The sequence below is a fragment of the Prenolepis imparis genome, unplaced genomic scaffold, assembly GCF_030444845.1.
Source record: "Prenolepis imparis isolate NDT839.2.m4 unplaced genomic scaffold, iyPreImpa1.0 SCAF_3, whole genome shotgun sequence".
Lineage (NCBI taxonomy): Eukaryota > Metazoa > Arthropoda > Insecta > Hymenoptera > Formicidae > Prenolepis > Prenolepis imparis.
The window spans coordinates 11,270,575-11,283,703 of NW_028141161.1; the positions used below are offsets into that span (position 1 = coordinate 11,270,575).

Below are 13,129 nucleotides of genomic sequence, written 5' to 3' on the forward strand. Positions count from 1 at the left end.
AGAGAGCATTTGTTTGCGCGTGAAAAAATGAAAATATCGCAGAGAGTCTCTTATCGAAATGAACGTTCTCTCTGCAGACATTTTCTCGTACACAAAATTTGTGTTTGTGTGTCAGTTTAATTACATTTACATATAAATCACGCCATTGTAGTAGTCTTACGAGGAGAGCACTTCCAGATGATAATAAACTCATCTCTATTTACGTGACTTAGTGTTACATTGCCGTCACACAAAGACTGCGACTAACGGAAAGCCGTGGCCATTAGAGATACTTATTATATTATTCATAAAATTCGCGAGACGCTTCGGTGAACAAAGCCGGCGATCTACATGCTGATTAATTTACCAAGCTTTTTATTTTTTTCGAATTCTTTCAAAGAAAATACTTAATTTCGAGCAATTCGATAAAATAAGAAGAGAAGGATTTTTGTTGAATCTATATACAGTGGCGACAGTTTTACATTTTTGTATGATGTTATCTATGTGCAAAAATTTGAGAAAAAATTCCCTTATTTCATCAACTTTCTTAATTGAGATTTTAAGCGAGTACATTAATTAAAGGAAAAATGCAAGAACGTGATATATAACTTCGCAGAACATGTATGCTTTCTAGATTAACTGTTGAGTATATTACATAAAGTTCACGAAATACTCGTCTTTTTTCGTGCTTCATAAAAACTTGGTGCGCCTTGTAAAAAATTACATACGATTTTACATGCTAATACGAGGCCTGTTCTTCTCTCACAATCAGTTATATTAGTATTCTCTCGTTGTTCTTTCCTCCTTATCTTTAAGAAACTACATTTGTATAACCACGCTTGTCTCATCTTAAATACACGAAATGCAAATAAGTATAATTAAGAAGAAAACCACGATTTGCAGTGATGTAGCTGGAATATTATTCGGGTTTTTTCTTTTATTAATTTTTTTTACACATTTGTTTCGTTGTTATTTTCTTTCACTTATATGACGTATTTAAAAAATGGACAGAAATGATCGTGAAAGGAAGAGAAGTATAGACTCGTGAGTTTTATATATGATTTTCCTATGTGCACTGATTACATCGCTGCTTATAAGAGTAATGCGCATCATACATTCTCGTTGCCGTCTTCCACCTTAATACAATAATTCTAGCTCCAATTCGATGCGTTCGCGGACCGACGTCGTAAATAGACCCTTCCAATTGTCTGGTGCGACTGCCGCGCCGCAATCTTGGTTGGAATTCGATTCGAACATCCATTCAACATTGCCCGACGCGATAGAATTATGCCCCGCGTTCGTCGAACATCGTTGTCGCACATACAATTTCTCTGCATCTACCGCTAACTTAGACCAATCATAACATCCGTAAATTTCTTTTCGTCGCGACGCATTCTTATTCTTATCTGTCTACCATTTACCTTTCAATCTCAATCAATTTACCTGAAATGTTCATCTGCCTCTTTTTACATGCGTAGAATTTTCTCTCTTATTGATTTTATCAATTTTGTGGAAAATATTTCTAAATTTGCATTTAACGAATTTTAGCTTCTGTTTATTATAATCGTGAAAAAGAGCATAAGAAATAAACATATCGAGGAGGAGCAGGTTGCACAAACAAATTTAAATTTATTTCTTTTAATTATCAAACATAAATAAACGCGGAAAGCTCTCCAACGTATAATCATTTTCGCACATCTCTTGCGAATAAGCAATCTACTCCGAAAGTAAACAACTATCAGACTAAATAATATCCATGAGTGACTATTGTACGCTAAATTAACCCGAATAAGACAGTAAATATTGACCGTAGTTAGAACCGTTACGTTCTCCTCGCCACGATAGCAGTAGTAACAGTCGACGTCTCGTCAGACTCATCAAGCGAGCGCGTTTCTCGCCCTTGGAGAGATTTCAATTTTCAATTCATTCGTTTATCATTCGCGCGAGGATCGATACGCGTTACAGGTCAGCTCGCAACGTTATTCGCCGTGATTCGATTCGTGAATTTTAACGCCGACATACGCCGATTCACACGAGCGTGATTTTCCCGTGAAGTATCCAACGAATCCCTTAAGCAAGAAACGATCGATGAAAGCTCCCGCGGATGGTCGATACAGGACGATCACCCATCTTCCGGAATTCGTCCGGAACGAGTGCATTGTGAAATTCTCTTCCCGATCATCCTTACCTCTCATCGTCTTCTTCTTTTTACCGCGGCAACAACGGCATACTCCTTTGTCACCAATACTTTTCCGCCGTCGACGCTCCTTCCGTCTCGTCCCATCCTCCTTTCCATCCATCCTCTTTTGTTACGCTGCGCTCGCAGATTCTTCCATATCGCGGCGCGAAGGGAGATTAAATCGACGTTGATGGTGTTCGCTATTTCGCGGTATTGTGAGCGACCGCCACGTTCGTAAATACGGCCTTGAACGGCGGAGGGTTTCCCAGATTTTCAAGCACGTCGCGATTACGTGACATCTCCATGGCGATTACAACGTTCGGTTGTAATATAGGCAGATTGGTTTTATTTAAATAAATGAAACCTGTTTCTTAATAAAACGTCGAGGCAAAACTTTATTCGCAAACTGTGTTAATTTTAATTAATTTTAATTAATTTCTTTTTTTGGCAAAGATTTGATCGGTCATTGAGTATCCGTTGAAAAACTCGACGATTTCAATTTCTCGAAATCTTTAAATCATTTTTAAGCATTGGATATCGATCTGGATGCACCGAATGTTTATTTATAGACGTAGAATCCAACCGCAGGCGATTACATATAGAACGCGAATGGAAGGGACTCCGTCCTTTCAGCGCGATCGATCGTCCGCTCGGCTTTCGAGCGAACTTTTTCTGCGATCCGAAGGGCTATCAGCAACCGTCAAGAGATATCGGAAGCCCGCTCGCGAATTGAGCCGATTCTCGATTTTCTGCTCGAGTGTCGACGGTGCGTATCTGGTACCGCGCGATTTGACGCATATGCGGAAAGCTACTATGTGGGGGAGCAGCGCCGTTTGCGGCTATGTAATCGGATATTATATTCGTCGATCGGATTGATATCTCTGTCCCATTATGCCGCGGCATGAATCCTATTTGGAAGAATAATGACGGAACGTGGTTTCAGGGTGATATTTGAATAGAGAGATAACGACGGCGATAGGTCGATTATCTCTACGGGATATTCAGGGGACGAAGGAGCAATGATAGAAATACGGCGAGATTGGAAACGACAAGAGGTTGAAATAGGCACTGGCATTATATGGTCGACGACCATTTCGAGCGAATCAAAATCGCGGATATGGTGAATCGCGCGCGACAGTACCGCATCCGAAATATATCCCGAATCTGATCGGAATCGTTATGTCTGATGCGAATCTATCATCTAAAATCGGTACAGCCTCGCTTTGAAACTAAACGTGATCGATTACGTTTACCGCGAGCAAATCGGAATGCTACGCATTACGCATAGTCGTTCTTTTTCGCGATTAAACTTTTTCTATCTCTAGAGAAGATGGAAGAGGGCGGTAAATGGCAGCGATGCAAATTCGCCATGCAATTTGCAAATGTCATAGCAATTATTAAAAAATAAAATTGATTAATGAATAATCTTATGGAGATTTTCTTAAAGAAGTTAAATTTAGAATGTATATATATGAAAAGAGGTGTGATAATTTTAGTTTGTATATTTTTATGTATATATATATTTTTTGTACGTGTTTTAATAATTAATCTTTATTTCACTGTAATTTTATTCCGCCGCAATTAAAAATCATTTTATCATCATCATTTGAGAGAGCTATTGTAGCTAATGCGAAATGTAACTGTCCTCAGGAAAATTATATTTTTTTCCGAATGAAAACACAACAGACATGAATTTCAGAAACAACATTTTTATGTATATATATTTTTTTTGTACGTGTTTTAATAATTAATCTTTATTTCATTGTAATTTTATTCCGCCGCAATTAAAAATCATTTTATCATCATCATTTGAGAGAGCTATTGTAGCTAATGCGAAATGTAACTGTCCGCAGGAAAATTATATTTTTTTCCGAATGAAAACACAACAGACATGAATTTCAGAAACAACAGAATGGGGAACTGGCGAGACAATCGCACTTTACTTCAGCATCGTTTGATACGCCGTTTTGCGGTGTATTAATTTTTTACGCTTTTATTTATCCGCTGGCAAATAAAATAGCAAATAAAAGTAGCGAATTATTACACACGGCTATTCGGATAATATAAAGTGCGGACTCTCTCGTAAAACTTAAATAAAAATTAATTCTCAAAGCAAGCGTAGACATAGAATTTTATTACAGTGCAATTCCAAGTCAGTTTCATTTTATCAGAATTTTAATATGAAAATAGCATTTAATTTTTAAAGTTGCAAAACTGCGAAAAAGGAATTGGCGATCCAATTAGATTTTTGGTAACGAAAAATTATTTTAAAGCTTAGGAAAAGATACCTTTTATGCAAAATTCACAAAAAATTTTGAGATATATAATTATACATTTAATCTGATATACACTGTATTTAATATTAAATTAAAAAATTGTGAAAAGAGATGGTTTATGAAATTTTTTCTTTAAAGAAAAATCGAGTAAACAGCAATTTCCAACACAAAGTATCTCCTTATTTCTGGAAAAAGTATATCATATTCGTCATATTCTGCATATTGTATATTGTAATTTCGGCGAGACCATTCATCGACATGCACACAAAAATGATTTTATCATCGCTGACATGCAATGAAGTTAGCTGAGGCAAATTATAAATATTTCGTTGTCGAGTGAAAGAAGGACGAAATTGACATCGCAGGTCATTTCGAAGGGCTAAAGAGTTTCAAGAAGAAGAGAGGGTCAGCGAAGGTAACGGAAGAAAAAAGGGTCTAGAAAAAAAAAGAAAAGAACCGCGTTGCCACAGCGGTGACGCCGTCTGCAATTACAATGCCTTAATTTTATGCGCGAAGTTAAGTTCCTTTTAAAAGTCCTGAGAGTGGTTAAGTCTCCCTTACAACCCATCTCTGTCCCTCTCTATGCTACATTCGTTTTGCCAACGTTGCCCGTATTCATGAGAGACCTTCTTTTAGACTAGCAATGCCGACACAGCTTCCGGGTGGGACTTGGCGATTATTTTAATTTGTTTAGAGGCCATCTGCCACTTTTTCCTCGTTCTATTTTCTCTATTCCTCTATCTATCTCCCCCCCCCCCCTCCATTCTATTTTCGTTTTCATTTCTATATATGTATATTCGGTATCGATTTTTTAAATTATTCGTTCTCATTTGGAGATTTAAAATATTTTTAATCTTAATCACGGAAACTATCTACATTAACGGTATTAAAATTAAAGATAAATATTAAAATTAATATCAATATTATAATAATATTATATTAATAGTTATTTTAATATTTAATATTTATTTATTACTATAATATTAATATTTAAAATAAATATTACAAAATAAATAGGTATTAATATATTTTATAATAATATTATCTTATATAATATTTATTTTAATTAGGATTTATTTTATTAGTTTATATCTCAAAATCTTATTTAAATGTTTTTTTAAAAATTATTGTAAATTTTGTAGATAATTATATACAAAATTTAAATTTTTTTCATAAAACGAGACTTAATATCGAAAGAATTAAAATTAAAACTTTATTATTTAAATTTAAAATACCTGTGCATTATATTAGATTAAAAATTAAAATAAAAATATTTTAATATATTTTTTATAATATAGATATTTTAACTTATACGTACACGCGCACGTGTGTGTGACGTATCATGTATCATGTATATGTATGACTGTAAAAAAGTTTCATCAAAGTGCAATGTATTGCAATTGGACAAAATTAATAATGCAGTTTTGACAATCCAAACGTGTCATGGAAAAATTTTCACAGTCAAAGTACATAACAGAATTTATGCGATCGTAACGTGCTTTATATTACATGCAGTCACTGTTTACAACGGCAATAATGAATAGTTGACAGTATTAATTAAAACTTCACCAAATGATAATCATTTGAAAAATGTCTGTACCATATTCTGAAATGCGACAATTTTCGGGATATTATAATTATAATTATTTTCGTATTATGCTATGTTAATCAGCAAAATTCCCCGACGTATTAATTTACATTAATCGTGTAAAAAATATATCTCTGTTTCATAATGCATGTACAATTTACATGCAACAATTTGCGCAGATTGTATGATTTTTCTTTAACTTTTTATTTTATATGACAACAAATCTGTTAATAAAATGGATTTATTTTCATCAAATGTCACGTTTTATATTATTCTCCGTAATTTTTGTTATCTCTTTAAATGTATAATCCATAATTTTATCTCTGCGTCCACGTATTTGATTGTAAATGTATATTTATATTTTCCAATACACTTTGAGATAAAATGAAATAAACTAAACTATTCCATTAAATAAAATAACAACTTTTCTATTAACTTAATATTATAAGTAGATTATTATCAAATAAAATGTAAATTTATAAATTTTATGTGTATGTGTAAAAAACCTGAGAACTAGATGTATATTTGTATAGATATATTTATTTTATTTTAAGCTATAGTTTATATAATTTTACATAAATATAAAATCTATAATTTACTTATAAATTTACATTTGATAATAATAATCCATTTATAATATTAATTTAACAGAATAATTATATATGCATATATTTTAAATCTTTTATAAAATAATTTTTGTAACTATACATATACAAAACATAAAAAAATATTAAAAGCCATAACTTTCTTGTGCAAAAATAATGTCACAACAAAGAGTTAAATGTGTTATAACGTGCGTTTTCTATTCAAAGCGGAATGATTCAATACAACTATACGCAGTGTCGCGCTTTTCAACGTCGTTCCGCCAGCAGCATTCGCCCTCACGCTTAATTATCCGCGCGACACAACGTGGCCGACTTTCGCAAATAAAATTTTCCACGAGGGATTTACTCGCTCGGCCTCGGAGAGAACAGCCGTCCGTCGCAATTAGACCTTTTTACTGTCGACGTGTGTTCACGGACCCCTTAAATTTCACGTAGACCACGTAAATCACGGAGAGAAGCTCGACAAGCGGGTTGATACCGAGCGTCGTGCTACGTTGTGTGTCGGTGAATTTGAGCGAGTCGAGCCTCGAGCTCGACGAATCATTGGGCTCATTAAAAACCAATTTAATTTATCTTGGCAACCGCGAGAACGAGAATGAGCCGGGTGAGAGCGATTCGGAGAAGCGAAACTTGGACGTCCTTCTCTCGACGCACAGACGCGATTGACGGCGCGAATGTCTTATCGCGCCAACTTCGTCGTCATTCTGTTCCTCGATGAGACTTACGAACTTACGTTCAAGCGCATTCGGTCCGGACCAATGATAATTGACGGTATGGAAGGGAGGATGCAACATCTGTGTTACAGATCTTCATGGGAACTGAGAATATCTCTGATTTAAGGAACAAGGAAAAACTTTCTCTTTGTACATTTTTCTAAACGGAATTATTATATTTGTATTCGAAAGTGTAGGTCGGTAATTATATAAATTATTCTTGAAAAAATATAATATATTTACAAAAACTTGTAGCAAAAAGAGAGCAGATTTTAAGATATAGAATAAATAAACCGAACATAGAAATAAATTAGATTATCATTGTTCATAGGTCAGCCAGTAGAACATACGATATCGTTGTATAATGCAAACGATATAATGTGACCTTTTCTTTTAGCAAGACCTAAAACCGCCTCCGCGGTTCAAAGCTCCGACCTGAGAAGTAAAAGGTTATCTGACTCTCTCGGTCGAGTGCACTTCTCCTGTATTGGGTCTTCTCTCGAGTCCGGGTGACTTTGAGAGGGATGGGCGAGAATCGTCCCCTATACCTTCGCCTCTCGCGAGCTCTTCTACTATGACGAATTGCAAAAGTTTGGTGAAAAATTGGCCGAAGCCAGATAAGAGCGGCCCGAGTGTATTGTGCGTCGTACTTTTGTCGTCAGCCATTCGTTCCTCCGGTTACTTTCATCCCTCTGGCCGACTTAACCCGCATTATTTAGCTCTTGCCTCCACCCCTCATTCGTCCGCTCCTCTCTGGCCCGCGCAAGGAAAGATTTTAAAATAACTCGTCTGTTATTCCGAAGGGGAAAGTTTTCGTCTGGCTGACAAATGCGAATATCGTGCAGCGGACGGGAGCGCGGGCTACGCGACTTGGCGCCGCGATTTGCGACACGCGAAACTGCGGTATTTAACTCCGCGAGCGGACATATTTCGCGGCGGTAATCCCGTGATTTGTATGCGCGGCCCGAGGACACTCTGCGAAGCTCCAGGCCGAGCCAGACGAAGTATATCAGTCGCAAACAGACTTCTCACTGTAAATGCAGTGTACTCTGTGTGATAAGAACTCCGCTTTGGAGTCTTTTGCCGTTACACATTAAATCAACAGCGTAAATCTTTTATAATGCTTTGCTTTGAGGAGTTGACGCTTTATGCTGTGAGATAAAAGTTACACTACTCTTTCAATGTATATATCATCTTCTTTTTCCTAATGCGATATCTCGCGGCTATTTAAAAATTTTTTATAAATTGTTTCCTTGGATTAAGAATTTTTCATAAAGCTGCTTTTAAATTTCAACGATTGGGACTGTTAGCGAATAATAGACTAAATATAAATTAAGTAATATGCACAATCTTCTTTCGGATTATCTTAATGATACATTTGTTTGTGATTGCTGTTACAGTTACGATGCGAGAAGTCGGCTGTTTGGAAAAGTGAAGGTATGGAGCGCTGCGTATTTTTGGGGCCATCGAGCGTCTTTTCGTGCGAGCCCGCCGGCGCAACTGACAGTTCAGGATCTTCGGCAGAGTGACGAGAGTGTTTACAGGTGCAGGGTCGACTTCCGGAACTCGCCGACAAGAAACTTGAAAGTTAACCTCACCGTTATCGGTAAGTAAACGTCGCCCTTAATCGCCATGGCAGGTTTCTCGTTAGAGTGACGTTTACCCGAAAATGTAGTTTACCAAAAACATTCGATTTATCCTGCTAGGCACAGTACATGTATATATTTTTACCACTGATCTATTAATCTCGAAATTTGCCATTAAATTCAAGGACCGTATTGTGTATACTTTTACGATCCTTGGAATAGAGGTATCGTAGATATCTTTTAAATCGTAATCCCTTATACATATTTAAAATACTGAAATGCTCAGTCGCGCAGTTTACAATTCTGTTTGCATTCATAATGATATGCTGCTGTCACAGATATAGAGTGGACGGAAAATACGCATAGCGACTATTTCATAGCGATTTGCATTTCGAGAAATTGACCTAGTTGTTTTCATGAGAAAACTTGAATTTTTGGTGCGGAACTAACTCAAGGCTCGTTAAACTTCCATAAAATTATGCTGGAATCACTCTTTTTGCACAATTTACTATTTATTTTCCGCATACGTTTTTTATTGCTAATTTCACGATCCGCTTGATTTACGCCATTTTATTGCTTTGACAATTGTGAAATGTTTCAATAGAAACATTAGGTATTTATTATTAAATTATAAAAAAATTCGTGGAAAATTGATATTGAGGAAAAGATTACGATGCAAGAATTGCATCTTAAACTAGCAGAAATTTTCTTATTTATTATATAACTGTTAGTATTCGAAATATGACAACACAATAGTTATAGTGACAATCGCAATTGTTTGCGGAACAGCTATACTATCGCTATTATTCGATAGATCGATGCTACGAATGAAATAACTTTTTTTAGCGACGTGATAAATTTCAAGATACTTTCGACATGGCAATTTTCATTTTGTATGAGAGAGAACATTGATCTTTTCATGAAAAACTAGTTGCAAACTCGTTAAATACAAATAGAAAAGAAACGAAGTTTCTATTCCGCATCAATCATTTTCCAAATATACTTCTCAAACTAGTCCACTTCACGGAAATGTAATCGTCGATATCCGAAGATACGATGACACACACTCGCGATTGCAGTTTACAACTGTTTGCAGTGGAACAGTCAATTGTGATAGCATCGCGATTATTGGAGAACATACGAGAACCCCTACGTATAGACACATTCCTCTTTTTCTTTTTCTTTCTCTTTCTCTCCCTCGTCACAATATAAATCTGGAGATTTGAACTCGTCGGCTCTGTTCTCGTTTTTCGAGAGTGGAAACTTGGACTTTTCGCGCGGGATCTAGTTCGAGGCTCGTTAAACTTTCACAAAATTGCGTCCGACCGAGGAAACTCGGCGGAACTGTCCGCCGATACTCGACGTCGATCGTCGCTGCGATTGGATGAATCGGTCCCAAGAATGGTCGTTAATCCGAGATCGAGCGACCACTCGTACAATCAGTCGACCATTGAAAGCGATCCTCTGTAAACGATCGTGCTGAGAGTACCGTCGATTGGCCAGTTTGTCTATAGTTTGATTCGCTTTTCTGTTGACGCACGGTTGTTAAATCGTCGAATCGAATCTTCGATAACAAAACTCTTGGATTATTTGCAAAGTGTTCAATAATGGGAATCGAAAATTTCACGTTTGTTAATGCGTTAAAAGGAACGCATGTCATGATCGATTAATCTTGCATTCTTTATTTCAATAAAAAAAATATGTACTATACTCGTATAATATAAAATGAAAAAAGTTTAAAAAGAGAACTATATATGCACGATTATAACAAATTTATTCAATTGAATTTTCGATTTATTTTAAGATGATTCGTTTGCTCGAAAATATTCTGAAATATATTTTTAATCTATTGGATAATTAGTAAAATAAAATTTTTCAGTGTATATCTTATTCTGTATAAAAGTTTTAATTTAAATATGCGGTATCAATTTTTACTTATGAATAAAATTACATTCTCGAATAAAATCTTGTTTTTCGCGTGAAAACGTACAAAGCTTTTTTTTTATTTGTTCTATTTTTTACGCGAACAAAATTTTTATTTAAATAGTGAATTGCGTTTATAATGCTATTATAAAATGGAAATATGGACACAAAATCTGTTATTGATTATATCGTTATTAGTGAATATTGGAATAATTATTTTTTAGAATATACATATATTATATTGCAAATAAAGCAATAAGCAATCAACATAATTTTGAGCAAAATGCTTTTAATTTTCACTATATTAATCGAGACAGCATTTTTAGTGTTTCATTTTGTCTCTCTCTGATAATAAATTATACATATATTTATTTTGTATTTATTCTTTGTAATGAGAAGCGATATAAATTTTAAATAATAATGAGCTTTTTTGCACAGTTGAAATAGCAGCGTTGCGCGATGTTATTTTATTTCGTGTAAAATAATCGCTATCGCGTTTATAACGCGACTAACTTGACGAAACGGATATCACAATGTAGTAATTAATGCTCGATGCCAAATCGATATGAGATACGCGTCAACCTGTACAGAAAGTTCAATTTCCACTTTATAGAAAGCTATGCAATAGCGTTTCGCGTTTCCATAATGTTGAATAACATTATCCGGTGTAGAGGCGAAATCAAACGTAATTACCTTATGCATAAACGCTCTGAAAATATTGAAAATGTTAGAGAAACTTGGAAATAAATAGGATATTAATGTTTAAATACTCGCAGGAATCAATATATGTATATGTTGAATGTACGATAAATATGTTTATCCTATTTTATGCAACATCTAGTTTTCAGATAATTTTACGAATATTTTGAACAAAGTTTAATTATAAGCGTAATTAAAACGAGTCTGACAATTCAGAGAGAGTCTGAAATATAGATTCTCATATAAGCCCCTTCCTTTTTGCGAGGGACTCGCAAAACTTTTTATTGTTAGTTACAATAATGGCAACATATTTTATTCTTTTTCAAGTTCTCTGATCCTAATAAGTGATATACAACTTTGTGTCCCAGTTCGATAACAGTTTTGTTAGCGGTGCATATCCTCCGAACTAATTTGGTGATGTAGTAAAACCGGAAGTTCGAGAGCCGGTCTCTGAGAAACGCCAAAAGTTCAAGATGGGTCCGTTGCTCTTGTCTCAAATAGAATCGAACTAATACCTTGTCGGTCTCCAAGGAAGAGCTCTTCATGTCGTGGCGATGAGAAGCTTTCACGAAGTCTCTAACCCAATTTGATTATCGATCGATCATTATGTTGATTTAATATGTGGGTCGCTGATTAGATTCTGTTCAGATGAGAACCGACGAATTTAAATGATTAAAACGATTAAATGAGATTATTAAATGGAATTTGTTGAGCAATATTAAATAATAAAGGCGTTATAATGCTATGTAAAAGCAGTACATGATTTAATATGAAAAAAAGACAGCAGTTTTTAAATATTTAAAGTGTTTCTCCATCTTATCCAGCCTGCTAGATAATGCTTCTATTTTGTAAAACTTTTCAACTTTTAACTAAAAATTTTTTATTATTAATAATTTTAACAATATTTTTCGAATTAAATTGAAGAGAATATCTTGTATATAGAACATTATTTATTTCGGATTAGTCATCAATTTATCATCATGTATATATTTTTATTTAAAAACGTATATTTATTTAAAAACTTTTTAAAAACATATATATGTATAAAATTGATTTATTATCTTCTTTTTAATCGATCTCATCGCATCCATTACTTTTCCTATTTATTTGGATTTATTAGAAGCGTAATTCACAAAGTTCAATTTCCAGTCGAAGAAGAGATTAATCGATCAACCGGAAGCGTATTACGCTAAAAGATTAACCTAGTTTGTCGAATAAATGCGTATCAAATACGCAGAATGTGTCAAAGCCAAATTTCAAAGCCGGCCGATCGGCGTTGTTTTCTTTTAATCAAAACTCGGCCGAGCGTTGCGGAACGGGCCGGATCGTCGCGCGTCGCTAACTTAAACAATCTGCTCTCGCGCTAGTTCTCCCGGGTATCTCGGGCTCTGGTCCCGATGGGGGATGTCCGTAGAGCGCGGGCGCGTGGAGAACATAATCGAATAGGGATACATCTAGCAGGCGAAAGGCCATCGGCGTCGAAACGTCGCTATGCCGCGGCGCTTCGTTTTACGCCTCGGCGCGCCGCTCCAGCTCGGGTTAATTCCGAGTCACTTCGATATATGTATATGTATATATGTG

General features: G+C 35.2%; 1 protein-coding gene across 2 annotated transcripts in view; it reads left to right on the forward strand.

The window, feature by feature from the left end:
* The window catches only part of LOC145934586 (nephrin), a 223,454-nt gene that overhangs the window by 69,058 nt on the left and 141,267 nt on the right, over nt 1-13,129 (forward strand). For both annotated transcript variants that reach the window (XM_083035178.1, XM_083035177.1), the window contains exon 4: nt 8,741-8,946. In XM_083035178.1, the coding sequence (XP_082891304.1) occupies nt 8,741-8,946 (206 nt within the window). The remainder of the gene's footprint in view (nt 1-8,740; nt 8,947-13,129) is intronic.